Genomic DNA, 26,630 nt, shown 5'->3' on the forward strand with positions numbered 1-26,630 from the left:
CCCACCACAACCCTCTGTGCTGGGCGACACAAAAAACCATATTGTCATATTTTTATGACCTATCCGCCGATCTCGTCGGCCGAGATAGGTCTTCTTGATTTCAGTTCCTGTTCTCTTGCCGAGCAAGCTGCAGCGAGCCGCATCCTGCATCGATCTTTACCTACTGTTCCTGACATGATTTTGAGGGCACCAAGCCCCCCCTTGTCCTCGTCCTCTGCACCGCTGATTGCTGCTTCCAGTATCGGCTTCGTACAGCAAGCAACCCAAAGACATTCTCTTTCGGCGCCGTTCACCATGTCGGCCCCAAACACGATCAAGGTCGTCGCCCGATTTCGACCTCAAAATAAGGTTGAGCTGGCATCGGGTGGCCAGCCTATAGTTACTTTCGATGGCGACGATACCTGTAATCTGAACGTAGGTACCCGACTGCAGCCCATGGCGGAGGCGAAGGCGGTGCGCATCCATTCTAACCATGATATATATACATATAGTCTGCCGAGGCAACTGGCGGGTTCACTTTCGATCGCGTCTTTGATATGCAATCCCAGCAGTCTACTATATTCGATTACTCTATCAAACCAACAGTAGACGATATCCTTAACGGCTACAATGGAACCGTCTTCGCCTACGGTCAGACGGGTGCCGGAAAGTCCTACACCATGATGGGAACAAATATAGAAGACGACGAAGGGAAGGGTGTCACACCTCGTATCGTGGAGCAGATCTTCAGCAGCATCATGGCGAGTCCCGCGAACATCGAGTACACCGTCCGAGTCAGCTACATGGAGATCTACATGGAACGCATCCGAGATTTGCTTCAACCCCAGAACGACAACCTACCGGTACACGAAGAGAAGAACAGGGGCGTATATGTCAAAGGTCTTCTCGAGATCTACGTTTCGAGTGTGCAGGAAGTCTTCGAGGTCATGAGGAGGGGAGGAAACGCCCGTGCAGTCGCCGCCACCAACATGAACCAAGAGTCGTCACGATCGCACTCCATATTCGTCATCACCATTACCCAGAAGAACGTTGAGACCGGCTCGGCCAAGAGCGGTCAGCTTTTCTTGGTAGATTTGGCTGGTAGCGAAAAGGTCGGCAAGACAGGCGCGAGCGGACAGACGTTGGAGGAGGCAAAGAAAATTAACAAGAGTTTGAGTGCTCTTGGTATGGTCATCAACGCCCTGACCGACGGAAAATCCTCTCACGTTCCTTACCGAGACTCCAAGTTGACTCGAATCTTGCAAGAATCTCTGGGAGGAAACAGCAGGACGACCTTGATCATCAACTGTTCGCCCAGTAGTTATAACGATGCCGAAACGCTGAGTACTCTGCGGTTCGGTATGAGAGCCAAGTCGATCAAGAACAAGGCAAAGATCAATGCCGAACTCAGCCCGGCAGAATTGAAGGCCATGCTCAAGAAGGCGCAAATGAGTATCTCCACGTTCGAGAATTACATATCGAACCTGGAGGGCGAGGTGCAACTTTGGCGTGCTGGCGACGCCGTTCCCAAAGACAAATGGACACCAGCGTTTTCCGCCGAAGGCGTAATGGTTACCAAGGCTGATGCCGCAAAGGCCACCAGGCCATCGACGCCATCGCGTTTGGTAGCTGATAGCCGGGCGGAGACGCCTGCCCCGGCGGAACGATCTGGTACTCCTAGCATCCCTCTGGATAAGGACGAGAGAGAGGAGTTCCTTCGAAGAGAAAACGAGCTTCAAGACCAACTATCGGAGAAGGAATCTCAAGTTGTTAATGCAGAGAAGACCCTTGCCGAATCAAAGGAGGAGCTCAGCTTCTTGAAGGAGCACGACAGCAAGCTAGGCAAGGAAAACGAAAAGCTCACGACAGAAGTCAACGAGGCCAAGATGCAGCTCGAGCGCCTGACTTTCGAAAGCAAGGAGGCGCAGATCACCATGGACGCTTTGAAGGAGGCCAACGGGGAGCTCACCACGGAACTGGACGAAGTCAAACAGCAGCTTCTGGATGTCAAGATGAGTGCCAAGGAGACAACCGCCGTCACGGATGAAAAGGAGAAGAAGAAGGCGGAGAAGATGGCCAAGATGATGGCAGGCTTCGATCTCGGAGGCGATGTCTTCAGCGAGAATGAGAAGTCTATTGCGGATGCTATTAAGCAGCTCGAGACGTTGTACGAGCTCAGCTCAACTGGCGACCCGATACCGCCGGATGACCTGCAGGACATCAAAGCCAAACTTGTTGAGACACAAGGAATTGTCAGACAAGCCGAGCTGTCTCTTTACAGTGGTATGTCTAGCGACTCCGAGGCACGCCGGAGGATGGAGCTGGAGACCAAGCTGCAAAATCTGCAACAAGAATACGAGGACCTCTTGTCGCGAAACCTGGGCGAGGCAGATGCGGAGGAAGTCAAGGAACGCCTTAAGGATGCCTATGCCAGCAAGCAGACCACCCAAATGGAACTGGTAGACGAGCTCAAGGCAGACATCGCACAGAAGGCTGCAGAGAACTCGCGCATGAAGACGCTCATTGAAGACCTCCAGGGTCGTGTCAAGACGGGCACAGCGCCTACCCCTGGCCTGGCCAACGGCAAGACTGTTCAGCAGCAAATTGCCGAATTTGATGTAATGAAGAAGAGTCTGATGCGCGACTTGCAGAACCGCTGCGAGCGCGTCGTGGAGCTGGAGATCAGCCTGGACGAGACTCGCGAGCAGTACAACAACGTCTTGCGGTCGTCCAACAACCGGGCGCAGCAGAAGAAGATGGCCTTCCTCGAACGCAATCTCGAGCAGCTTACCCAGGTGCAGCGCCAGCTTGTGGAGCAGAACGGCGCACTCAAGAAGGAGGTGGCGATCGCTGAGCGCAAGCTTATTGCAAGGAATGAGCGTATTCAGAGCTTGGAGAGCTTGCTCCAGGACAGCCAGGAGAAGCTGACAGCGGCGAACCACAGGTACTTGCAATTGCCCAGCCCCCTTAACACACATGGTACTAATAATAGTTTCAGATTCGAGTCTCAGCTTACGGCTGTCAAGGAGCGTCTGGAAGCTGCCAAGGCAGGCTCAACGCGCGGCCTTGGCTCGCCCACCGGCAACGGCGGCTTCAGCTTCGGCAGCCGCATCGCGAAGCCTCTGCGCGGCGGGGGCGACTCCAGTGTCCCTGCCCCGGTTCCGACTATTGCCAACCTGCAGAACGAGGGTGGTTCTGGCAAGCGAAGCAGCTGGTTCTTCCAGAAGTCTTAGGGACAGTCACAAGGGAATCAGTTCCCATCATCAAGGCAGGACCAGTACCAATCAGCGACAAGGCCGGCTTTCTCTTGCAGGCTTTGTCGTCGCGGTACTTGTCAACTGTTTCCCATTTCACTTGCTACCCCTGAACGTGAATTGGACGAGGTAGAGCAGACGATAGAGCAGAACGTCGGGCCGGACTTTATACCCTATACCCTGTATGGTGTCCTCCTTGTCGGATGAACATCAGGCTTGGGCCGACGTGGAAGATCGGCGGAGATAGACAGATTACGATGAAACACGATGGGAGGCCAGAATGTTGGATTTCTATGCATAAAGACTAGGCGCGATAGGAGTCGTCAGAGGATCACCCTCACCACCCGATGTGGTGTTTTCTTGATGATACGAGAACGTGCGGGTTTCCACTGGCAGGATGACGAATGGGAGATGCGATATGCCTGTGTCTTTTCCTTATTTCTGAACAACCCTGCTCCGGTGGGTGGTTCCAGCTATATAGGTCGTATACTCCCAACTGTGCTGCTGCGCTCTTGCCGTCAAGTATCAGCTAGACTCGCATCACTAAATACAAGGATTAGAAAGTAACATTGCCATCTCACATGAAAATCTACCGAGGGAGGGGATGCAGACAAGTGGGTTAGCGTGGTACTTGGGCAAAGCTACCCCAACAAGTTCCATCGGAATTGATACGCGGGGCCGACTGAAGCCGGGGAACGTGAATGTGAAGCTGATCCATGCTCGCGGCTTAAAATAGAGATCCCTTTGCCTTTCCTTGGACATTCTTCTCTTCCCATCCCATTTCTGCCTTGCCTTGCTGTTTTTTTGCACTGGGTCTTTCGCCTTCAAGACGCGTGTCCATACTCGTTCATTTCCCTTAACGGCACTATAGTGCGCTATCAACATGGTATTACTCGCGAGACCCGCCACTCGGGCTTGCCTCCACTCAGCCGCTCGGTATCCCTCGGCAATAAGGCACTTCACGGCACAAGCAGCTCTACGGCAGGAGATTCGCGATGCGTATATTCTCAGTGCCGCAAGGACGCCTACAGCAAAGGTTCGTCGTTCTGCTCATGTCTCCATGTGTACGCGACCCAGTCTCCCGTGTCTAACTATGACGTAGTTCAATGGTGCTTTCCTGACGGTGCCGGCACCGAAATTGGGTGCCGTAGCTATCAAGTCTGCCCTGGAGAAGTCCAAAGTTCCGGCCGAGAAGATCACGGACGTCTACATGGGCAATGTGCTCCAAGGAAACATAGGACAGGCACCCGCTCGGCAGGCTTCGGTCTTTGCCGGTCTGCCCTCGAATGTGGAGGCCATCACCATCAACAAGGTGTGTGCCTCGGGCCTAAAGGCCGTCGTCTTCGCGGCGCAAAACATACAATTGGGCCTCGCCGAAGCCCAGGTGGCTGGTGGTATGGAGAACATGTCGCAGGTGCCTTACTACGTTCCTCGCTCGAGCAGCCTGCCCGCGTTTGGCCACGTCAAGATGGAGGACGGCCTGATCAAGGACGGCTTGACCGATGTGTACGATCAGTTTCACATGGGCATCTGTGCCGAAACCACCGCTAAGAAACATGAAATCACCCGCGAGATGCAGGATGCATACGCGATCCAGTCCTACGAGCGCGCGCAGGCCGCGTGGAAGGACAAGGCCTTTGCCGACGAGATTGCGCCGGTGACGGTGAAGGGCCGCAAGGGCGATACAGTCATCGACACCGACGAGGGCTATCTCGATGTCAAGTTGGACAAGGTGCCCACACTAAAGCCGGCATTCATCCGGGACGGTACGGGCACAGTCACGGCGGCCAACTCGTCAACGCTTAACGATGGTGCCAGTGCCCTGGTATTGGGCAGCAAGGCCATCGCACAAGAATACGGTGCCGGGTCTAGAGTGCTTGCACGGATATGCGGCTCGGCCGATGCGGCCATGGATCCTGTCGATTTCCCGATTGCACCTGCCAAGGCTGTTCCCATTGCCCTCGAGAGAGCGGGCATCAGCAAAGACCAGGTCGCAGTCTGGGAGTTCAACGAGGCATTCGCGGCCGTCATCAAGGCCAACGAAAAGGTAAATCCATGTCGATGAACAAGATAGAAGGGAACTACGAGTTTCGGTTCAAAGCTAACGAATGTACGACAGTTACTCGGCCTCGAGAATGCCCGAGTGAACCCCCTCGGAGGTGCCATCTCACTGGGCCACGCGCTGGGAGCTCCGGCTCGCGCATTCTCACGACGCTGCTTCACCAGCTCAAGCCTGGCGAGTACGGCGTTGCTGCGATTTGCAACGGGGGCGGGGCTGCTACTGCTATCGTGGTGCAGCGCATTGAGTCTGTCTAAGGTTGATATGTTAGGTAGATACATACTGCGTATCTGGTAGATAGCCGTTCAATAAGACAGGGTGTGTCAAGTTCTCTACAGCTGTTGAATGACGACCCTTGCTTTGCATGGGACAGCCTGGACAAGGGTGTGCTTGACAATCCATCCGACTCGAAGCCAGAATGCAGTGCATCTGTGCTGCACCTAACGCAATGCTTGCTGTAGAGAGAACCACATCGAATTGATTGACTGAATGCAGGCCCAGCTCCTATCCCCCAAGCCCGACACATTTAGGTAGATCAATTGTACAAGTACCTACCGTCCCAGGCCCCACCCCCTGCCAGGCCCACGTACCGCCTGTTGCTCCAACTCCGATTGATTGATTGGTGGTCCCCACTATCCGTAACTCTACCTACCTCTCTTTACGCTGCAGTTCGTTCTTTGAGCTACAGCTTCGAGATCCGACCCTACCCTTGCTGTTGTTGTTGCTCATGCTACATCCAACAGGGCACCTATAAAAGTCCATACACCGATACGACTTCAGAAACTTCAGCCGCGATCGAACTCGGCCCCCCTCCATTCGACCACAGCGAACAAACACGAACCGACCGATCAGTCGCAATCCTCGTCGTGTTCTCTCATGCGCCGACGCTAGGAACGCCGGAAAGGAACATCGACGGGGACGAGAGGGGCAAGGGAGAGGGGCAAGGAGCGCCGAGCCGCCATGACTTTGACCATACAGTTCTTGAGCGAGATTCGCAAATTCCTCAAGAACCGGAATGGCAACGACCTGCGCGCCTGGCTGCTGGTCGAGCCACCGTTGCCCGACCAATACCACAAGCTCGCCGACGAGCTCAAGAAGGGCTATCGCAACAGCGCCTCCCTGACCAAGCTGGTCGACAGCTGCCTACCCGAAGACGACAATGTCTCAGACGATGAAGGGACGGCCTGGCCGGGCTTCGTCTCTTTCATGAAGGACTACTTCGAGTACTGGCGCGATGTGGATTTCGACGACCTCCTGGGCGCCCATCAGCTACTCACCGGCCTCACAAAGTAAGGTCCCTCGAGCTGCCCGGCTGTCATGCCTGATGTCTATTGGGCGCAAGTGCTGACTGCCTCCTTTTCACAGTTCCTGCACGACCGCGCTTAACAACCCGACCTACGGCACGATTATGCTGCAGACGAGCATATCATTGTGCGCTTCCCTGTCCAAGTTGTCGATGACGCTTAATAAGCGCCCCGACCTCACGCGGAACTTGCAGACGGTGGATGCCGGCGAGGAGGAGCAGAAGTCCATTGTCGAGACGACGGCGGAAATTATACAGAAGGTCTTCACTGCGTGTCTGACTGATAGGTCAAGTCAGCGCCATGAGCAACCCAAGGGGAAGAAGACGGGAGTGTATATATTTGCCAATGTAACCTTGAAGCTACTGTTTGCTGTGAGTACCCCCAAAACCCGCTGATTATACTACAAACATGGCTAATTCTTCCTCGTAGGCTCGGAAAACCCATTTGGCAAAGCAGCTTTTCACAAACATCACAGCCAAAGCGCCGCCACTGTCATTCTACCCGGCAGCGCAGCGGGTCACGTTTCTGTACTACCTTGGACGCTTCCACTTTATCAACAACCACTTCAGTCGGGCAGCGCAATGTCTACAAGAGGCGTATCTCGAAACGCCCCAACGGTTTGAGAGTCACAGATGGCTGGTCCTCACCTATCTCATACCTTGTAATTTGCTGCTTGGCCGGATACCATCGCCACAACTCCTTCAGCGGCCAGAAGCACAGTCATTAGCACCCATCTATATGCCGTTCGCCGAGGCCATGCGGACGGGGAATTTCCTGCGATTGCAAGCAGCTCTCGATGCCAATGAGAAATGGCTGTTCAGTCGTGGCATTTTCTTGGCCCTTCTTTATCGCTTGCGCCCCTTGGTCTGGCGAGCATTTTCACGGCGTACATTTCTCCTGACATACATTGCACCCACAGAAGCGGATTCCCGTAAGGCGGCTACGTTAGAGTTATCGCATCTTCTTACAACAGCAACCTTTGTACAGAAGCGTCTCGAGGGCTACTTGCCGGCTCACCCAGGCCGCAAACCGCGACAACCACACATCAACTCGATGTTCCTCAAGGCCGTATCTAACCGCACCGCAGGCTTGGATGAGCACAGCACTCTGGCGCCGCCGCCAGGGGGCCAAAGATCCTGCGCCCTAACGAGGGCTCATCTGGGGTAACATGCCCGTAACCGAGGACCATATAGAGAACATTGTAGCGTCACTTGTCGCACAGGGGCTACTACACGGCTTCATAGCACATTCCCAGGGTCGCTTTGCCATTATCGGTGCGAAGCAGAAGGGTGCTGTCGCAGCAGGTTGGCCCCCGCCGGCTGAGATCCTGGCCACGGGACTCAAGGAGGGAGAGGATGTGCCCGGATGGGTTAAGAGGGTATAAAAAGGGTCTGCGGGCATAGAGGGTAGCATTGTGAGGACAAGGGAACCACACAGTGACCTTGCTAGACTCAAATTTGCTTTGGTATTGTTATGTAAGAAGGGGTATGTATGTTGCATGTTTTATTGCCATGAGCGCTGGATTTGAATTGGTTGTGGTCTTGATACCCTATATTATCAACATGATACTACGCAAGCTCGGTCGACGAAGCAGAATACGTGTACTAAGAATGTCAGATTGTGAAGTGGTTCGTGGTGTAGGATCGTCGAGGGGGTTATCGGTCAGAAAGACTGTTATCTTTGGACGGGCCTTGCAAAAAGTACATCCAGGGAACATCACAGGTTTCCATCCGACAACAAAAACCCCCACTGATATCACGGCTGGCGTCGTTTGATGACGTGCTCCGAGTCTTGACGTATTACAAGCTATATAAATGACATTATGGCGCATCCTCTATGCACTCCTTGGACTTTACGATTACGATATTGACCAACGATGTGCAATCCCATACTCTTACCCCTTGGTTCTCGTACATGGATATCTAACCTTGCGCGGCTGCTGTGGAATAGCAAATGCGAGTCTGAGCACATTCTTCATCGGTGATGCTTTCGTCGTCGTAGAGCTTGTCCATTAAGGGAGGAACCCAACCTACTAACATGTTCCCGCCCGAAGCAGGACGGCCAATGTCTCAAGCCCTCGTAATCGGCTTCACCTCGACGTCCTACCCCCTCTTCCTTCCCAACCAGTCTCACCAGCCGCCCACGCCGATCCCGCCCACGATTGCCGACCTTCCGGATCCGGCCGTGCTGTGGCTCGTCGACGCCGGGGAGCGCGTGGCGCCGCAGAAGACGAACCTTCGCGACATTTGGTTGGATGCTGCAGGGGATGGGTAAGGCCGGCAGGGAGGGCATTCAAGCTTCGGAGTGTCATCATCCTCATCGCATAGGTAGTTGCCAAAAAGCAAATATAACCCGTCCAGATACACCTAAAACTTCTATGCTGTTATTTGAAACATTGAGCCTAGTAGGTAGGTTACATTCTGATTTTATTTATCATGTGTTATGTACAATCTCGTTCGAGGTTATGTGCTAAGATCTAATATCACTCGGATTAAACGAGTCGTGATGATGAGAGGCGAAAGATAGCCAGGGGATATCAACCATGAAGCCAAACTCAATGCGCCCCTTGCCTATTCCTGAAACGTCCCTAAATACTTCGTAGAGATGGTGATAATTCGAAGAACGCCTCCGAACGACCAGTATATGCTGAATGCCGCATGGGCCTTCTGAAAAACAAAATCGCACTCATCCCTCGCCAAGCTCTCGACTTTGGTTCTGCTGCTGTTGGTCTTGGGCTTGTGATTGGGCCTGGACACCTAGAGTTCGCAGCCTCTGCGAGAGCAGACCCTCTGCTACTCCAGGGTTACCATTGATCAGGCTAGAAAATGCATTGCCCCCGTATCCTACATCTCCCTTCCTCAACTTGTTGTATCGACTAATTTGGCTGTCTACGCCATCCGGGCTTGCGATGTTGCTTGACGCTTGTGTGGTAGGATGGCTACTCTGGGAAGAGCCCGAGTTACTCGGCGATTGTCTCCCGGGGAACCTCAGGGGAACAGGTTCCACCGCCGCGTTGCTGCTAGCAAAATCAAGCGAGAAGTCCTGGTGTATCGTCTTCATGGCAGCCCCTGCCATACCGTCGGCATTATCGTGGCCATGACTGGAGGCGCCGAAGTAGAAGCCCGAGCGCCGCCTCCTAAAGGCCTTTTCGGCAGCCAGGCTAGCCCCAGGGCCGGTTCCCACGGAACTTGGTGGATGCATGACGCGTATCGGTTTGTAGGTCGTAAATCTCGGATCAGGCAGACTTATCTCGTTTCGCAACCTCTCCTTGCCGTCCGGTACCCGGTTTGCAAAGACGACACGAATGGACTTGTATAAGTAGTATCGGCCCTTCGAAGGGCTGCAAATATGCAAATGCACCAGGTAACGCAAGATGGGCCTGTCCCCGCTCCTATAGCCCCTGCGCCTGGAATATGGTCGATTATAGGACCATTTGAGTAACTGCGTTGTCGAATAAACGTCTTCGTACCCGGTTCCATGCCTGCCAGATCATAAGGAACAAGAAACAACTTGACGGCTGTCTTGTTCGGGTTCTTTATGATGATCTGAATTTGACCCTTCTCGGGAATTCGATAGCTTCCCCCAGGTGGCGCTCGTGGTGAGCTCGACGTTCGCTTCAGTCGCTGCGAGCTGCGCGCCTCGTGGTTCGTGCCATCGTTCATGGTAATAGTATCATCCTCTGCCATGCGTGCCCTATTTTGCGCTTTCCGCTTTGCTCGGGCGTCTTCCTCTGGATTCGACAGCCCGTTTTCAAGATCTACTTGGCCTACATACGGACTGGGCCCGTCATCTTCTTTGGATCTCCCATGAGACGACGTCGCATAACTGTAAAATACGGCTGGAAAGGGTAATGTCACATGGGGCGGACATCTAAGACTGGATTTGCACTTGCCTAGGCCCAATACTCCGATTTGGGCGACGAAGTCTAGAGGCTTGGATGGGGTAGTAGACATACGCCCGCGTAATATACTTTCTTCGTAGGAACCCACCATGGATGCATGCTGCAAGGGAGAAGTATCGGAACTAAAAGAAGGTGGCCTTGATCGGAGTAGTCCTGGCGTCTGTGGAGATGTGCCAGTGACCGAGAGGTTGGGTGTAGAAGTCAGAGACCGTCGGGGCTGGTGCGCTTGGCATGGATACGTCCTCTCGTGCCTCAACGGAGGGGCTTGCCTTGCGACTTGGTCTTGCGAAGGGAAGCAATATGATCCACTATGAGTGGACATAAGGGTATGCCGGCGAGTGTTTCTCGTACCGATCTCTATGCCTTCCATAGGAGAGCTGAGACCGAGATCCTCGTTGACTTCTGTCTGAACCAAGGGGCTCGTTGGGGGCTTATACACAAAGCTTCTCGATAAAGATGACGACAAGGGCGAATGGTATCGCGGTTCTTTCGAGGACTCTACCCCCATATGTCGGGTTTCGAATTGGAAGGGTGTAAACCCGCGCGGAGGCGTGGTGGCCAGCCATGGATGCCCATCATCACGTACCGCACTATCATTCTGGCGCAGAATACTACCTTTACTTCTCCTAGCCTCGGTGGACGACTCGTCTTGTGTAAAATCACCACTATGCAGAGCAGACCGGGGTCGCTCGATGCTCAGACCTTCCTGCAGCTGTCTCTCGTCGTCGGAACCGTGGTCCCGTCTCTCTGGGGTTATCGTGGGGGGTGGTAGCAGAGTGGGCGAGTTGGCTGCGGGTTTCGGGCTTCGGGATGGCGTAATAGGTTCACGGTCCCATATGGACTCGTACTGATGATCGATTAGCTTGCTACCCTTACCAGCCCAGTGAGGGAGATTGCCCACGTGTCGATTTGCAATCCAAGTCGGACTTTCGCCTCTTTTCAGCCTCTCGATCAGTTCTGCGCGGTCGGTACAAGGTATTGGACCTTCGGCCTCCGAAGTCTTCTCCGGAGTAGTGGGCCTGGGGCTGTCTGGTACTGGCCCTTCGCACAGCTCAGTCCGTATGCTCTCCTCAGACGATTGCCTTGCCAGAGATCTGCCATGCGAATGAGGCGCTCCGGAACCCAAAGAGCTGGGCGGTGACGCCATGGTAGGCCTCCCTACCGACTCTTCCTCCCGCTCCGAGTCTTCTTGGAAGATGGGCATGTCAAATCACACTGGCAGAAGCGACAACGACGAAAGTCGTAAAACAAATGTGTCATGAATCAAATTCAATCATGGCTTTTTCAAAGTCTCTTGGTGAGTTGAGCAGTTCTTTGTTTCTTGCTCGTGCTGTGTCTGTCACGTAAGGGACGTTGGAGTATGTCGTAACCGCTGACTCGACTTCTGGCCTAGGATGCTGGCCGAGCTCTCGAAGGTTTAAACGGAGGTCCTAATCCTGAAAAGACAATTTCCATTCATATACCAGAGCCACGGCTGGGGCAGTTTCCCGAGCTGGGAAGAACAAAGTAAAAGACAAAAAGAAGTGTCCTTGGTCGTTTCAAAGACAAGACGGGAGTTATGTATTCTCGGGTGCGTTAAGTAGGTACGTACGTAACAGGCCAAACGAAACGAGATGGTGCGGATGAACGGGAACTGCATCGGGCTCACTGCGTTCACTCATTCCAGTCAGTGGGATGGCCATGTACTTACACTGGATCGATCCCGGGCAGCCAGGGATGGGGGCGTTGGGCTGAGCCAGATAGATTGGTCGATGGCCAAGCGCTCCGTGGCAGACCAGACCAGACCAGACCAGGCCAGGGCGAATTACGGGTATCTGACATCAATTGATTGCCAGATAGCAACGAACGAATGACTCTTTTTCTGGACCATCCGACTTTATGATGAGTGCCGGGAGTCGTAGCGCATGGCGTAACGTAACGTGAATGGGCGAGCGGGACCGACGGGACCAGTTTTAGAAAGAGAGACATGGGGAATTGGCTGCAGGGCCATGGGCCATGGCCTTCGGACATGGATTAGGGGTCGTGGTTTGTTGTGGTCGTGACTGGAATTAGCGAGCAATAAACCCTTCCAGATGCAGCCCGAAACAAGCAGATCGATCAGCCACCGCCAGCCAACACAGCAGCACAGCTCATTTGGAGGGCATTTGGCATTTGGCAATTGGCAATTGGGGGGTTCGAGAATCGAATCGGGGTCCAGAACATTGAACCTTAGGCCTTCGTCTAAAACAATCGAAGTACCTAAAGTCCTGCCTGCAGTAGCCGATGAGGGGCCAGGGTCACAAGAGTCACAGGGTCGGTCAGCTTCACTGTTCGGCGGCCATTTCCCAGGGGGCCCCCATCAAAGCTGCCTAATTATCCCGCTGTGCAGCGTGCACTAGAGGCTTTAGGGAATAGGCAGTACCCAAGCAACCCAAGCAGGCGATAGACGGGCGATTTAATTGCATTAGGCACTCAATGTGGTGGGGTACCTGCACAACCACACCAGGCCATCTCCACTTTGGTCCGCTACTGCTTTATCGATAACCACTTTTTCCTCAGCTTGCAATTGTTCGCCTGGAGAGCCGAGAGGTAGACATCGCCAGTCATCACAGGCAGTAGAGAAATAAAACGAAACAGGGTGGATCACGTGTACGACTGACTCACTATGGTTTCCAAACGGCCACTCGAAGATGATGTTGCTGGTGCGCCAGAAGCCAAGAAGCCCAAGAAGGGTTTCCGTGTCGGACCGGAAAATCTGCCAGATGGCCCCTGGCGGCGGAAAAGTAAGAGCGAAACCACGCATGCGATGCTTGAACAACAGATATGCTAACCACGGACAACAGTCGACAAGGTCAAGAAGGGCTTGATCGAGAAGGCCAAGTTGAAGAAGCAGTATGCAAAGATCAAGGCCGCCGAGGAGCAGACTGGGGGAAAGCCTGCCAGTGGGGAGCAAGGCGCCGACGGTGACGCCGAAGAAGATGTGCCTGAGGCACAGATTCACCCAGAGCGGCAGGCCATGCTGGATGAGGACGAGCCTGAAGCCGAGCCCGAGCCAGAAGCGGGCGCAGCGAGGCAGCGTCGCCCTCGAGGTCCGAAGCAGCGGCGGCCGGATTACTTTGAGAAGGCCAAGTCCGAAGCTGAGCGCAAGAAGGCGGCGGCCGAGGAGCGCGAGAAGGAATTCCAACGGAGGAACGAGGAACGACAGCGGAGGATAGAGGAACGCGACCGGTTCAGGAAAGCCATGAAGAAAGCGCGAGCACCAGGTCGTGATGGCCAGCGCAGGCTAGGAAGAGAGAGCGGCCTGCTGCTGGACAAGGCCAAGCGAATGATGGGCGATGGAAAATGAGCATCCAAAGGCTCCGGACTTTACCTCGGCGGCCTGCGGATCGAAATCGATACCGACCCTCTTTCTTCGGAAACTGCGCGGCTGCTGTAGCAGCATGGAACAGGCGTGGTCTGATATCCAGCTTTCGAAGCAGTCGACGATATGGTCAAGCGATGCCGGGCACTCATTCATACGCGCGCATGGCACCTGTGTTATGTCGCCCACGGGGCGAATGGGTTCTTGGAGAGAAGTGCGTGCTGAATGCCGGCCAAAGAGTATACTTTAATGAACGATTGCACACGTCTCTATTCGGATTCTCAACACATCTGTCTGTACGAAGCTGCTCCGTATGTTCCAGTTTCAGGGGACTACACATACGTGCCCTTTGCTCTGACAAGCTACTCGACCTGCCAGCCTGCTTCGTGAGGTGAGATTACCCCACTTAGCCTAAGAACCCATAGAATATCTGCCTTAGCTCTCAATGCATTCTGACTTCACCCCTTGGGTCGCCGCGTTCAGTCCACAACTACCTGTGACACATCACTGAACACTGAACATACACAACCCTCCGAGACCTAGCTGAAACGCCGAATCAATGAAGGCCTTCCTATCCCACCTTCGGCGCCCAGCTGCCTCGTCTTCGACAACTTCCTCCCAGTCATTGCCCGAGTATCCCAGCCTGGTCAACAGTCTCCCCGTAGAGCTCCATCTTCAGATTGTGTCGTATCTCGACCAAGATGACGTGATCGCCTGCCTGCACACAAGCCACTCTCTAAGGCACATCTGCGAGTCCCCCAGCATATGGCCTGCGCTCGCAGATCGCTGGTATCCGGGCCTATCCACCCAGCTCCGCCTCACCGTCCCCGTCTCTCACTGCGGCCCCGCGTTCCGCCGCTTCCTTACCCGGAATCGGCGCCGAAGCCAGGGATGGTTCCTCTCGTCCCTCCACCACGGCATGTGCCTCGAGGATGACGAGTACTTCAGCGCGCCGCTGAGCCGCGCCTTACCCGTCGCCCAGGGCGGCGTGCACGAGTACGCCGCAGTACCGGATCTGTGTCCTCTCACGCCTCCCCTCGCCACCTCCACGGCCACTGTTATGGGACCGGAGGCGACAGGAGAACACAGCGACAGGGGCCACCAGTACACGAGACTGGCCCATTTCGTGGCCTACGCGAACGGCCGCATCGCCTGGTGGCCAGAGGCGTACAGCCTGCCCTACTTCGCCATCGTCGACGATCTCCGCACCCGCCAGCGCCGCGGCTACCTATTCCCGGGCCACGGCGAGGACAGGACGGGGTACATGACGAGCCTCGGCGACACCATGCTGCTGATGGCGCGGGGGAGGACGCTGCACGCGTGGAACTTTGCGGGCGAAGCCGGCGGGGCAGAGTCCTTGCGCTCGGTCGTGATGCCGCAGCGCATAGCCCGCACGCTGAGCGAGAACGACACGGTGCTGATCGTGTCGCAGGACGGCGAGGTGTGGCTCTGGCGCCCGTGCTTTCATCACGAAAGCAATCATCAGCAGCAGAAAGAAGAGCCGCCCCGCAAGATCGACATAGCGAGCGCTCGCTGCTACGTACCAGGCCACCTGCTCTCGGACCGCTACGACATTCGCGATATCGCCTACAGGGCGTGCCGCGTCGGTCTCCGGATCCAGCAGCCGCTGTCGCTTCCGCCTGCAGTGGCACCGTCTTCGTCATCTTCTTCCATGAGCGGCGGCGGCGACAACGATGACGACTTCGAACAACAGGCCCTCGTGGCGACAACCAACAACAACAATAACAATAATGTGATCACGCTGGACTTCGTGCTCCACCCAGCCCGCCGTGACATCTTTTTCCTCGCGACCCTGCAAGACCGGAAACTGACCGTCTACGAGTTCAGCACCGACGGTACGCTGCTTGGTACCTTCCTCCCCGACTTCCCTTCCCCGTCCCTACACAGTACCAACAGCATAGCGGCGTCATCTACTGCTGCTACAACTATGACCCCTGAAGAGCAGCAGCCTAACTATCTCCTCCCGACCCGCTGGGCCGCCCACCGCGGCGGCCTGCGCTGGGAGAAGACGAGCGCGTCCGGCGACTTCAGCCTGCTCCCCATCTGGCTGGGCGGCCAGCAGACCAACGGCCCCTTTGACGCGACCGGCACCGTCGCCACGGCGGGGGCTCCCGTCATCTGCCCGCAGTGCTGCGACGCCGGCTTCGTCGCCGTCTGCTTTAACGTCTACTCCAAAACGTTCACGTACCCCCTGCTTCGAGACGGCGGCGGCGGCGCAACACCAACGCCACGACAATAGCAGCGGCAGCAGCAGTCTCGAGGCGTTCCGGCTCTGGAACGGATGTTTGACGGAGCGGCTCTCGGCCACCACGGCCGAGGAGGAATGGCCGCTGATGGTGCTCCAGCCGTGCCGTCGTCGTCGTCGTCGGGGACGAATGACCCGGGAGACCGAGGAAGACCAGCGACAAGAAGGGGAAACTGGGCCGGGAGAGGCTGGCCATATTCCACTTTACACGACGACGCAGACGGGGAGACACGAGGACGATCACCCTCTAGTTGCGCGTCGGCACGAGGCGTCTTTACAGGTGAACTGGAGGACGTGGCAAACGCTGCCCCTGGACTCCCAGAAGCGGCTACGACGCATTGTCAAGTTTACCCTTGACCCAGACCAGATTTTTGCAAAGGACCGCGTCCACAGGCAAGGCTCCAATCCCACGCCTTCGCTTGGTGTGCAATCACTCTGGGGCGATGACGACTTTCTCATTTACATGAACGATCAAGTATATACCGCGTGGCAATTCAGCAGCTAGATTTCACGGATACAAAAGTTCGCAATCAGCCATAGTTGGTACATCACATGCTGCAGGCAAAGGGGGAGAGACTGAGAGATGGAATACCAACCACAAGGATTGAGACCACGAATCAGCTTTGGTATAATAGTTCTTCGACATTTGTGACTCTGCACTGTCCAAATCCACCTCATCTTTCGCAGCCACTTAGCGAAAGTCGTGTCAACACCGCTTCCCAAATGCGCAACATGACTTATCATAGGAATACCACAGATTCTTGTACTCCAACAAAGAAAAGAACATGTAGAAAAACGCTCCGAATCGCATTCGTGGCCGCTCCCCTTGCGACACTCTCGAAAGTGAGCAAACTCCAACAGAACAAACAACGACAATGCTTGCAAGGATACTAAACTTCCTAAAAGGTGCCAAGAAGTGGACAGCTTTAGCAGGGAGCATTCCTGAAAAGAAGAGAATCGAATCCAACGACGGGAGGTAAGGGTCTCCTTTCTGATCGGCTGTCCATAAGAAAGGGTTATATGATATCATCATAAAGGGGGAAGGACCGGGAGGTAACCTCGCGGTCCTAGCCTCCTGTTGTCATGATCATGACGCGAGGTAACCAATCCGCCCAGGGACAGGTTCCATCGTCAGGGGTGAGTTATGTACAAGGTCGCCAATCTGGGCATGATGCTAACAGACTTTTCAATCTTCCGAGAAGATGATGTGGCTGTTTTCGATGATGAACTGAACGGCGAGGTTCTTGGCGTGCATGTCGGTCATCTCGCGCTCAATCGTTCTATCCCTCATAATAGTAGGCGCGAAGACAACTGCAAGGTTCTTGGGTGACATCTGTTTTGGGGGTTAACGAGTACTCCTAGACAAACGCTAGGATATTACTTACGAGGTTCTCACGCTCACGTTTGGCTACACGTGCAAGATGGAACATAAGGAACTCGAGACAGTCGCGATGCTTCTGTGGCAGGGCGTTGAACGTCTTCCTTAAATGGTCATACTTTTCTTCATCGGTTGTAAAGGCTGTCGAGCAGGTCAGTATGATGTGAAACCCAGGCAACTGGGGGTGGGGTGGGATGGAGCGTACAGTTTGTTTCCAAGACGCGATCGTAGACCTCGTAGGTTAGAAGAGGAGTAGGTAGCTTTCTGAAATACTGCTTCAGTACGCTGGTGACAGCGGTGATGTCAATGTCGGGGTCGGAAATGTCAAAGTTTTCAGTTGTGTTGAAACCATCCTGAACCATCTTCACCTGGGAGTTGCCACCGGTCTTCCGGTAGATACCCTCCGTGTCCATACCGCGCAGCTCGACCTCCTCGATGCAGCGGGTGACCACACAGGGAATCTGCCTTCGCTCAAAGTCGGCTCTTTCAGAAAGCTCAGAACCGAAAAGGACAGATGCAGCCTCCGCAATAGTATGGTTGGAGGTGTTCATGGCTGCCATATTCTTGGGCATGTTGTTGGTCTTCTTGTTGAAATTGAAGAAGCCCTGGCGGGCAGCATCAGGCCCTTGTCTGGCTTGACCGTTGGCAGGTGGCGGCACTTGAGACACCGGGGACTCGACCTGAACATGGGTCATGTTGTAGGGTAGGCCAATGTTATCGATGGTATAGCCCTGCTGGTCGCGACGTTCAGGCTGTTGCAGAGCGCCCACCGTCCTGTTGACGCCCTTGGCAATGTTCTGGGCCATGGCCTTGGAGCCCTTCTTCCAACTGAATTTCTGCACCTTGCCCTTACGGATGTTGACGACTGTCGGGCCTTGCTCGACGATAGGCTCCTCCTGGTCTGGTATCAAGGTGGTGCCAGTCTGCATGCTGGCGCTGTCAAGGGTCACCGAATGGTTCGAAGAGCCGCCCTTGTGCTGGTGGTAGATTCCTAGGCCGTTCATCGGGGACCGAACCTCTTGCGGGTTCGAATGGTTCTTGAATCTCTCCTGGATTTGGTGGGTGAGGTCGTTGTTCATGTCGGCTAATTGGGCGTTCTTGGAGGACAGCTGCTCAAACTCCAACAATGCTCGATCTCGGTCAGCGACAGCTTTGTTCTTCTCGTCGACCAGCTCATCGCGTTCCGAGTGAAGCTGTTCCAAGGTGGCCGACATGGATTGTTTAAGCTTCTCGAGCTTCTGGACAAACTCTTTAATGGCCGACTCCTCCAGCTCCCCAAGGTCCACTGGTTTCCCAGTATCTTTGGCCTTTTCAACATACCCGGCCAACACTTCTAACTGGCGAATCATAATCTCCGTCTGGGTATCCAGTACCGAAACCGTCTTTCGCTTTTCTTCCAACTTCTGGTTGATGACTTTCAGATCCTTTTCGCTGGTAAATTGGCGTTCCAATTCTGCAACGCGGTTTTCCGATGTGCGCAGTCTCCGTTTCAACAAAGCTGGATTATCAGTCGTCGACATCGTTATGTCATGGCCATTCAATGTATCCTCCAGAATGGGCGTTTTAGGCCAGTGAGGCGACGTGGTTGCACGTGTTGACTCACTGACACTGCGTGTATGACCCATGCGGCCCATCGCACCGCTTTGTTCTGCGCTGTTGGTTCTCCCATGGCGCACCGCATTCGATACTCGGCGCAGGATAGACGACGAGCCCTCGTCCGTTCCAAGGATGCGCGCCATATCTTCCTCCATTGTGAACTCCCCGCCGGAGCTCCATCTCGGGAGCTTAGGCGATGTCTTGTTTTCGCTTACTTCCGGCAGAGAAGTTACGGATTCCTTGGCACCAGCATGCGTGGGAGGAGCGGGAGGCGCTCGTGGGGCCATATATGTATCACTCAGCTTCTGTTCTGCGCTAGGCCGTGAAGGTTGCGTATAATCTTCACCCCCCTGGATCTCGACGACGGTGCAACGGTACCATTGCCTGGTAAATGTTAGCTGCGTGTGCCCAAGGCATTTCTCTTTTCACGGGGAATACATACCATTACCCGTTCTTGGCCCAGTCTGCGGTACTTCCTTGCGCGCAATGGGCCGGGCCATGCTCGATGGCCCAAGGAAGTATCCGTTGACCGAGCCTCGTCCTCCTCCCTGGACCGCGATTCATGAGAGCTACGGGACGTTCCAGACTGGTCGACCGTCTGCGACAGTAGCTGCGAAGCATCGGCGATAGCTTTGTCGGTCCTGCCTGGGCTTTCACTGTGCCGCCCTCCGCTTGGTTCCTGTGCACCGCCTGACTGGGAATCGGAACGAATGTTGGATTTCTTGCTCTTCGGGGCTTCCTGCAACTTGAATCCCTCGGACTGGGACTTGTCATTCGCCGGCTTTCGAGACCGATCATCGTTCCTAGACGACTTGGATAATTTTCTACCCAGATCCTTCGCAGGCGGGCTGTCGTAATCAGATGAGGGCGCGCGTGCCTTCTCCTGGAAAGCAATATGCGGAGTTGATGTTTGAGATTCCGGCTTCCTGTCAGACTTTTGACCATCCCTTGAAATGCTAAAGTAGTCCTTCTCCCTCGACTGTCTGCCGTGGTCTGAAGCAGATGCATCCCTGTTCGGCTGAGGTGTAGCAGATGGGATAGGACTCGGGTCCAGGGCCACAGGAATGAAGAAATCATGGCCGTCCCCAGTCGCATTGTTAGACTCGTGACCCATGAAGGCCGAGTTGCGGTTGTTACGATAGTTGCTCGCAGGAAGAGATAGCGAGGGTTCCTTCGAGTGCTCTGCGCGCCGCTCAGGCGATCGAGCGGGCGGCCTTGAACTGTTCCTCGAGCCTGCTGAATCATGTTGGTGGTATGTCGGTCGAGGTCGCGGGGATAGCTCTGTTGGAGTATTGTCGGAGTCGGGGTCTACTCGATCGTTGGAGAAAGCACCATTCGGTATGGCGTTTGGAGGAAGCGCAGGGAGACTCTTGTCTACTATCATGGGCGAGCCGTCTTTTTCTCGCGCTTTATTCTGTGCTGCAACTTTTGATTTTTTCCTCCTTCTTGCCATCAAAGATTCATGACAGCTCATGCAGAATATACCCTGCGAGGTCCTGGCGTACCGTAGGTTTTCGATCTTCCTCTTGCAGTTTCGACATCGGAAGCAGGTAGCACAGAATGCTTGGTCACCCGTGAGAATGGCCAGATCCTCGATCTTGTTGCCGCAGGCACTGCAGCTGTAGGTGCAGTTGTTGCAAATAAGGGAGCCATCTCCGAGAAGCAACAAGTTGGCGTCGGAATCAAGGAGCGTGCCGCAGGTGTTGCAGCGGAAACAGTTCAGATGCCATCGGTTGCCGGCTATGTCAACATCGTCAGCACCATCGAGCTGAGCATTGGGTAAACTGAAAAGAGACGTCATTGCTCAAGACAAGGAGATAAGTGGACGAGGTGGTCAAAGACCGGCAGAGGAAGCACTACTCAGTGCGGACATGGGTATAGAAGCTCTTGTATATGGAGACTTACCCAGCTCAAACGCTTTGCCCTCCTCGAGTATCTAAGTTTGAACACAATTAGCACCCGAAAGTGTGAAGGTCGTCGGTGGCGTCGTTGCCCATGAGTATATCTCCTTACCTCACCGCAACCCTTGCAGGGAAAGTTTTCCTCGCCCTCCAGCTGGCTTTCCAGATATTCGTCCATATTCAATTCCGGCAGGAAACGCAGACGGGTCGGCAGGTGTTACGGTCAATCGATCGCTACTTGGCAGCGGCGTGGTCGCATACGACAGGTCGAAGGCCAAGGCGGCCGGGAGAGCAGGTTGGTTGGTATCGCAGGGTGGATGAGGCGGGTTGCAAGCTGCGGGAACATGAACAATTGCCCCCAGGGGTAAAGTATCAACGCCGCGCCGGCGATGATGCAACAGCAGTTACCGCGTGAGAGATTGAAGGGCTGAGGCTGGCGGCTCGGTAGCAAGCTTGGGATCCTTTTGGCAAGGCACCGTCGAAAGTTTAGCCAAATCAAAAAAAGCCTGGGCCGGGCAAGATCTGATCTCACTCTCCTCTGAACTTCAGTCCCAATGGTCGGACGCACGGTGTCGATCCAAGGAGGAAACAGCCACGAATCCCAACCTAAAGTGCTGGCAAAGGAGTCGTGCCTGTGCGTCGTTGTTGATGTTGACGAAAGCTGACTCGGCTGGACAGCTGAGGCGAATGCGATTGTATCCGGGGCGTGGTGTTTAAGGGAGGCCAGCGAGCCTAGTCTTCGAGCAGCAACCGTATATTTTGTCGCTTGTTCAAAGACAGACGGACATGAGACAGGGAAACACGGAGAGACAGACACGTAGGTAGTGGAATAATGTGCGCGGGCCTTCTAGCGAACAGCTTCGACTATCATGGTCCCCGGGAAGAGAGGGAGGTTCCCACTTGATGCAATTAATAGACAGAGTGTTTTGTCCGCGATGTGTGTGGGAGGAAAAGAGAGGTGGTGTATGTAATTCTCGAAGGGGGGCGGCCAGTGTCGTCGTTGCGCTTCCCTCGCCCGTCTCGTCTTTTGCCTTGCGTCTAAAGTCTAGCAACCTAACCTACTTCTTTTACTTTACTGTGATAATAATAAGGGGGAGGGCCAGAGGGCCTGAGGGCCTTGAAGGGGGTGTTCGGAACTTCCAAACAGGCTCGAAAACAGGAAGTGGAAAGGGTCTAGAAAGGCACAGTGCCAGTCTTGGCCGGGCTCGACTGTACAACAATGGACATTGACTGATGGCGGTCGAATTGAAACCAACCCAATCCATGACCGCCAGCAGCAGCCTGCAAAGTGCCTGTAGCCTGTAGCCTGTAGCAATCGAGGTTTGCAGCACCCTCAGCGAAGGGTGAGGGGACGCTAGCAGGCTAAAGCCGACAGTGGTTAGCGTTGCGCTTCAGTTTCTAGCGCCACCTTTCAACCCTGGCCCTGGCCCGATGCTGCCCCTGACAAAAGCAGAGCGAATGTACATGTAGGTATGTTGTAAGTCAAGTAACACGCTGCACTAACACCTACAGGTTGGAGTTGTGCGCGTGTTGGTAATAACCAGATACATATCTACAGTATATGTGGGATTCCGTCGCGAGAGTTTGAACGATGCAGCTCTAGGTAGGATGTAGTTATATAACAATTACAAGCATCGGGCTTGTGGATGTCGTACATAGGTCAGTAGTGGACGGGAGTCATCACTATCCTAAAACATCGGATCAGGCCAGAGTGAGGGTGTTTGTCCACAGCAAGGCTCAGCCTCACCTATTAAACCCGAGATCAAACATATCCCCTTGAATGCTGTAAGTTTAAAAGACGTACAGTATAACATTAAGTAATCGGCAGGTTCGTGCAAGTGCTAGCGAAGGTTTATTTAGCTAATTAATTTTATTTCTAGTTAAATATAATATTTCTTATATTATTTTTATTAATAAAAGTTATTTTAATAAGTGGCGAATATTTAAATAATTACGTTATATTATAAATAACCGCTTATTATTTATTTAAGCTTATCGCGATTTTAATTATTTTCGTTTAATATTTTCAACGTAAGTTTTATATTAATAATAATAATACCTTTATAAGCTTAATAATAAGTATTTTTTAATCGAATATAATTACGATAATAGGTTTTTAATATTAATAGGTTATTATTAAAAGTAGTAATAATTAAATAATGTTACTAATTATTAATATAAGAATTAAAGTATTAAAGCTTTAAATTAATAATCTTTATTACTTAAATTTTTAATATTCTATTTTTCTATTATTTAATATTACTTTTCTATTATAAATAAAATATAGAAAAAAGTTAGTTAAAGGTAAATATATAAGCTTAATAACGTTAAAATCGATAATTATAAATAAAGCTAGCCTTTATTTAATTATTAATATTAATATCGTTTATATTATAATTATAATAATTTATAATTATAAGTATATTTTTCTTTTTCTCGACTTTATTATTAAAATAAGTACGAATTTATTTCTCCGGCTAGCGTAAATATATTTTAATTTTACAAGTTATATTATTACCTTTAAATATTATTAAAAGAAAAAGGATCGATTATTTATTACATTAATAAATTTAATTAACGAAGTTATTAAATATAAACCTTTTAATTTAATTATTATAAAAGAGTATTTTCTTTTTTTAATTTAAATAATAATTATTATTATATCGTAATTTAATATAGTAATATTAAATGCCGTAGTTTTTTGTTTTTATAATTAAATATATAATATCAATAAAGAAAAAAGGTTATTAATATAAACGTAATAAATCGGCTCGGGGTAATAAAAGAAAAGTCGGTTAAATAATATCAGAATTACCTTCTATGTATTATTTAATAACTCGTACTTTTAATTTTCGATTTTTTAATTAATTTCTCGTCCTTTTTAATAAAACTTTTCGGGGGGTTTAATTTATTTAGTATATATTATAATTATTATAAAAAGTTGCTTATTAATGTGAGTATTTAAATTTTAAACCCGGTCGGTGTCTATTTTAAAGGGATTATTATTTTATTATAAGATTAATTATTAAATTTTATAATATATTCGTTAATAAAGAAATTCATTCCAGGTGTATATAATTAAATAAAAACGTGACGAATATATATTAATTATTTCTTTAAGAATTAAAAAGCGTGGATATGATTTTTTATTAGTGTTTTTACGGTTAAATTTAGAATTTTTTATATAATAATTATTATTTAACGTGGTTCACTACCGAGCGCATTATATCACCGAGCGCATTACTTTTTTATATTTTAATATTCTTATATAAATTAATTTAATTATAACGTATTAAATTAATTAAAATTACTTGTTATTCGAATCGTTACTTAATTTTACCTCTTTTTCATATGTTCGCGCATTATGGCCAGTTTCGCCGTAAATGCTATAGCGCTTAGCGCCCGTCGCGCGCTTTTTTAATAAACCTTTATTATCGCTTTTATTTATCGCTAAACGCTTTTTTTAGCTTTTTTATCCTGTAGTTTTTGAGATTTTTTAATAGTAAGGGTTTTTTAAGCTGGACTCGCGATTTTTTAGTTTTCCGGCGCTTAGAAAAGGCTAGATTAGTATCTTAAAGGGTACGGACCTGTTTATATATAATGGTTATTTTATAGGCTATTCGGTTTATATTTTTCGCTATTTAGTCTATAGTTTTATAAATTAGTGTCGGAGAGTTTTTTTAATAGGTAAAAATTTTATTTTTAATAAAAAAAGAGTGTTTCGTCGTTTATTAAGGGTTAAACGGCGTTTAAAGGTTATAATTATTAAAGGTTCCCGAACGTAACGAAGTAAGTATAAACGTACGAAAATATATATTTAGCTTATTAATTATTTCGTTTAAATTATAAGGGATTAAATTAAAGGCGTTAAATTCGGATTTAATATTATTTTTCGTAAAAATAGCGAAATACGCGGCTTTAAAAGCGATAAAAAATTCGAGCTTCGTAATATAATTTATCGAGGCTTTAATAAACAGCTCGATTTTTTTCGAATAGGCACGCTTTAAAGGCGAATAAAGTGCTATATCGAGTAATTAAAGTAAGTGCGATAAATAAAGAGGTATATTAAATATAATAATATTGTTATTTTAATAATATATTTCGAATTCGGTTAAAATATAGCTTTTATAGTTATTAATAATTAAAAGGCGGTAACGACTTTTTTTAACGCTTTAATATATTTATCGAAATACTTAATTTAATCTAGGCCTATCTCGTTATCGGTCTAGCCATTCGCGGTCGGTTTAGTTACCTAATCGCCCGGTAAATCGGTTTCGCGGGACTAGTTCGTAAGGTAATATTAGTTTTAAACGATTAAAAACGGCGGGATATAATAGCTTTACGAATTAATATATTTAATAGTTATTATTTATTTTTAATTATTAAACTAAATTAATTTAACTTTTTACGTCGATTGGCGCGTATTACGACGAGTATTAACTTAATTATATTTATTATAAAGCCGGTTTCGTTAAAATTTTAAAGGTTTTCGTCGAGAACGCCGTATTTAGTCTTTATATTCGCGATTAACGTAAATTAAGTAGAAATAATTTTAAAATTTTCGTAAAGAGCTTTTTAATAATCGTATCGACGATTTAGTTTAGTTTTTAAATCCGGGTTACGGTCAATAAAGCGTTTAGCCCAGTGTTTATTAACGAGGTCGCCGCCGCGCGACCCGGTGAATAGAGTAGCCATATTTACTATACTAATTAAATTAGGAGACATTTCTCGGGTATTTATATTAATTATATATTTTAAAAGTATTTTTTTTAATTATATTTAATTTTAATCTATTCGGTCGAGTATCGCGTTATAAAGTTCGATTATAAAGTCGGTAATTTATAAAGGTTTATAAGACTTAAAAGGCTTTCGTAGTAGTTTTTTAATTAATAGGTTTTAAAGGTTTTTATATCGTTTAAATTATTAAAACGATTCGATATTTTAATAATTAATTAAGTATTATAGTTATAAAAAATAAAACGCGTTAAAGTTTAATTAATATAAATAATTAAATAAGTAATGCGCTCGGTAATATAATACGCTCGGTGGTAAACCACGTTATAATAGTTAAAAATATATTTAAACTTTATTATTAATAACTTTTTTAAATTAATAAATATACTTAAAATTAAACCGTTTCTTAATAAACTTCTTATTAATCCTCGTAACCTTATACTTTTATTTATATTAAATTAAATTATTAATAAATAATTATAATATATTAACGAATATAAACTTAATAAACTCGTTAACTTTAAACTTTAAAAGAAATATAATCGTAAGCTAAAAAAAACTATAATCGATAAACTTTACCTTTTTTTATTCACTATATTTTTTATATGTTTATATTTATTACGTAATTTTACCGATTATTAAAAAACTAATTAAAAGGCGCCGTATTACCCTTTTATTAAATTTATTTTTTATAATAACGTAGTTCACCACCGAGCGTATTATATTACCGAGCGTATTACTTTTTTAATTACTTATATTAATTAAATTTTAACGCGTTTTATCTCTATAATTATAATGCTTAATTAATTATTAGAATATCGAATTGTTTTAGCGATTTAAACGACACGAAACCCTTTAAAATTTATTAGTTAAAAGGCTGCTACGAAAGCCTTTTTAAGTTTTATAAGCTTTTATAAA

At 49.9% G+C, this 26,630-nt stretch overlaps 9 protein-coding genes across 9 annotated transcripts; 7 read left to right on the forward strand and 2 right to left on the reverse strand.

Annotated features, from left to right (window-relative positions):
• Positions 1-294: 294 nt before the first annotated feature.
• PG997_008294 (Kinesin-like protein) lies at positions 295-3,212 on the forward strand (the record flags this gene model as incomplete). Its single annotated transcript, XM_066812609.1, has 3 exons — positions 295-414; positions 492-2,923; positions 2,978-3,212. 3 exons carry the CDS (start codon positions 295-297, stop codon positions 3,210-3,212), a joined length of 2,787 nt encoding a protein of 928 aa, XP_066667951.1.
• A 904-nt stretch (positions 3,213-4,116) lies between these two features.
• PG997_008295 (Acetyl-CoA acetyltransferase) lies at positions 4,117-5,549 on the forward strand (the record flags this gene model as incomplete). The annotated part of the gene is made up of 4 exons (XM_066812610.1): positions 4,117-4,269; positions 4,336-5,280; positions 5,353-5,376; positions 5,460-5,549. 4 exons carry the CDS (start codon positions 4,117-4,119, stop codon positions 5,547-5,549), a joined length of 1,212 nt encoding a protein of 403 aa, XP_066667952.1.
• A 703-nt stretch (positions 5,550-6,252) lies between these two features.
• Positions 6,253-7,763, forward strand: PG997_008296 (CSN12-signalosome component; the record flags this gene model as incomplete). Its single annotated transcript, XM_066812611.1, has 3 exons — positions 6,253-6,581; positions 6,658-6,967; positions 7,026-7,763. The coding sequence occupies 3 exons, from the start codon at positions 6,253-6,255 to the stop codon at positions 7,761-7,763; spliced, it is 1,377 nt and encodes a 458-aa protein (XP_066667953.1).
• A 1-nt stretch (position 7,764) lies between these two features.
• PG997_008297 (PCI domain-containing protein) lies at positions 7,765-7,980 on the forward strand (the record flags this gene model as incomplete). The annotated part of the gene is made up of 1 exon (XM_066812612.1): positions 7,765-7,980. The coding sequence occupies one exon, from the start codon at positions 7,765-7,767 to the stop codon at positions 7,978-7,980; it is 216 nt and encodes a 71-aa protein (XP_066667954.1).
• Positions 7,981-8,633: 653 nt separating this feature from the next.
• PG997_008298 (uncharacterized protein) lies at positions 8,634-8,870 on the forward strand (the record flags this gene model as incomplete). The annotated part of the gene is made up of 1 exon (XM_066812613.1): positions 8,634-8,870. The coding sequence occupies one exon, from the start codon at positions 8,634-8,636 to the stop codon at positions 8,868-8,870; it is 237 nt and encodes a 78-aa protein (XP_066667955.1).
• Positions 8,871-9,281: 411 nt separating this feature from the next.
• On the reverse strand, positions 9,282-11,701 carry PG997_008299 (uncharacterized protein; the record flags this gene model as incomplete). The annotated part of the gene is made up of 2 exons (XM_066812614.1): positions 9,282-10,002; positions 10,056-11,701. 2 exons carry the CDS (start codon positions 11,699-11,701, stop codon positions 9,282-9,284), a joined length of 2,367 nt encoding a protein of 788 aa, XP_066667956.1.
• Positions 11,702-13,141: 1,440 nt separating this feature from the next.
• PG997_008300 (uncharacterized protein) lies at positions 13,142-13,822 on the forward strand (the record flags this gene model as incomplete). The annotated part of the gene is made up of 2 exons (XM_066812615.1): positions 13,142-13,259; positions 13,320-13,822. The coding sequence occupies 2 exons, from the start codon at positions 13,142-13,144 to the stop codon at positions 13,820-13,822; spliced, it is 621 nt and encodes a 206-aa protein (XP_066667957.1).
• A 574-nt stretch (positions 13,823-14,396) lies between these two features.
• Positions 14,397-16,608, forward strand: PG997_008301 (uncharacterized protein; the record flags this gene model as incomplete). The annotated part of the gene is made up of 2 exons (XM_066812616.1): positions 14,397-16,042; positions 16,098-16,608. 2 exons carry the CDS (start codon positions 14,397-14,399, stop codon positions 16,606-16,608), a joined length of 2,157 nt encoding a protein of 718 aa, XP_066667958.1.
• Positions 16,609-17,289: 681 nt separating this feature from the next.
• On the reverse strand, positions 17,290-21,156 carry PG997_008302 (uncharacterized protein; the record flags this gene model as incomplete). Its single annotated transcript, XM_066812617.1, has 6 exons — positions 17,290-17,436; positions 17,489-17,622; positions 17,687-19,475; positions 19,520-20,817; positions 20,983-21,013; positions 21,091-21,156. 6 exons carry the CDS (start codon positions 21,154-21,156, stop codon positions 17,290-17,292), a joined length of 3,465 nt encoding a protein of 1,154 aa, XP_066667959.1.
• Between the last annotated feature and the right edge of the window lie 5,474 nt (positions 21,157-26,630).

This window comes from Apiospora hydei, assembly GCF_038363865.1.
Source record: "Apiospora hydei strain CBS 114990 chromosome Unknown utg000006l_segment0_segment0, whole genome shotgun sequence".
NCBI lineage: Eukaryota > Fungi > Ascomycota > Sordariomycetes > Amphisphaeriales > Apiosporaceae > Apiospora > Apiospora hydei.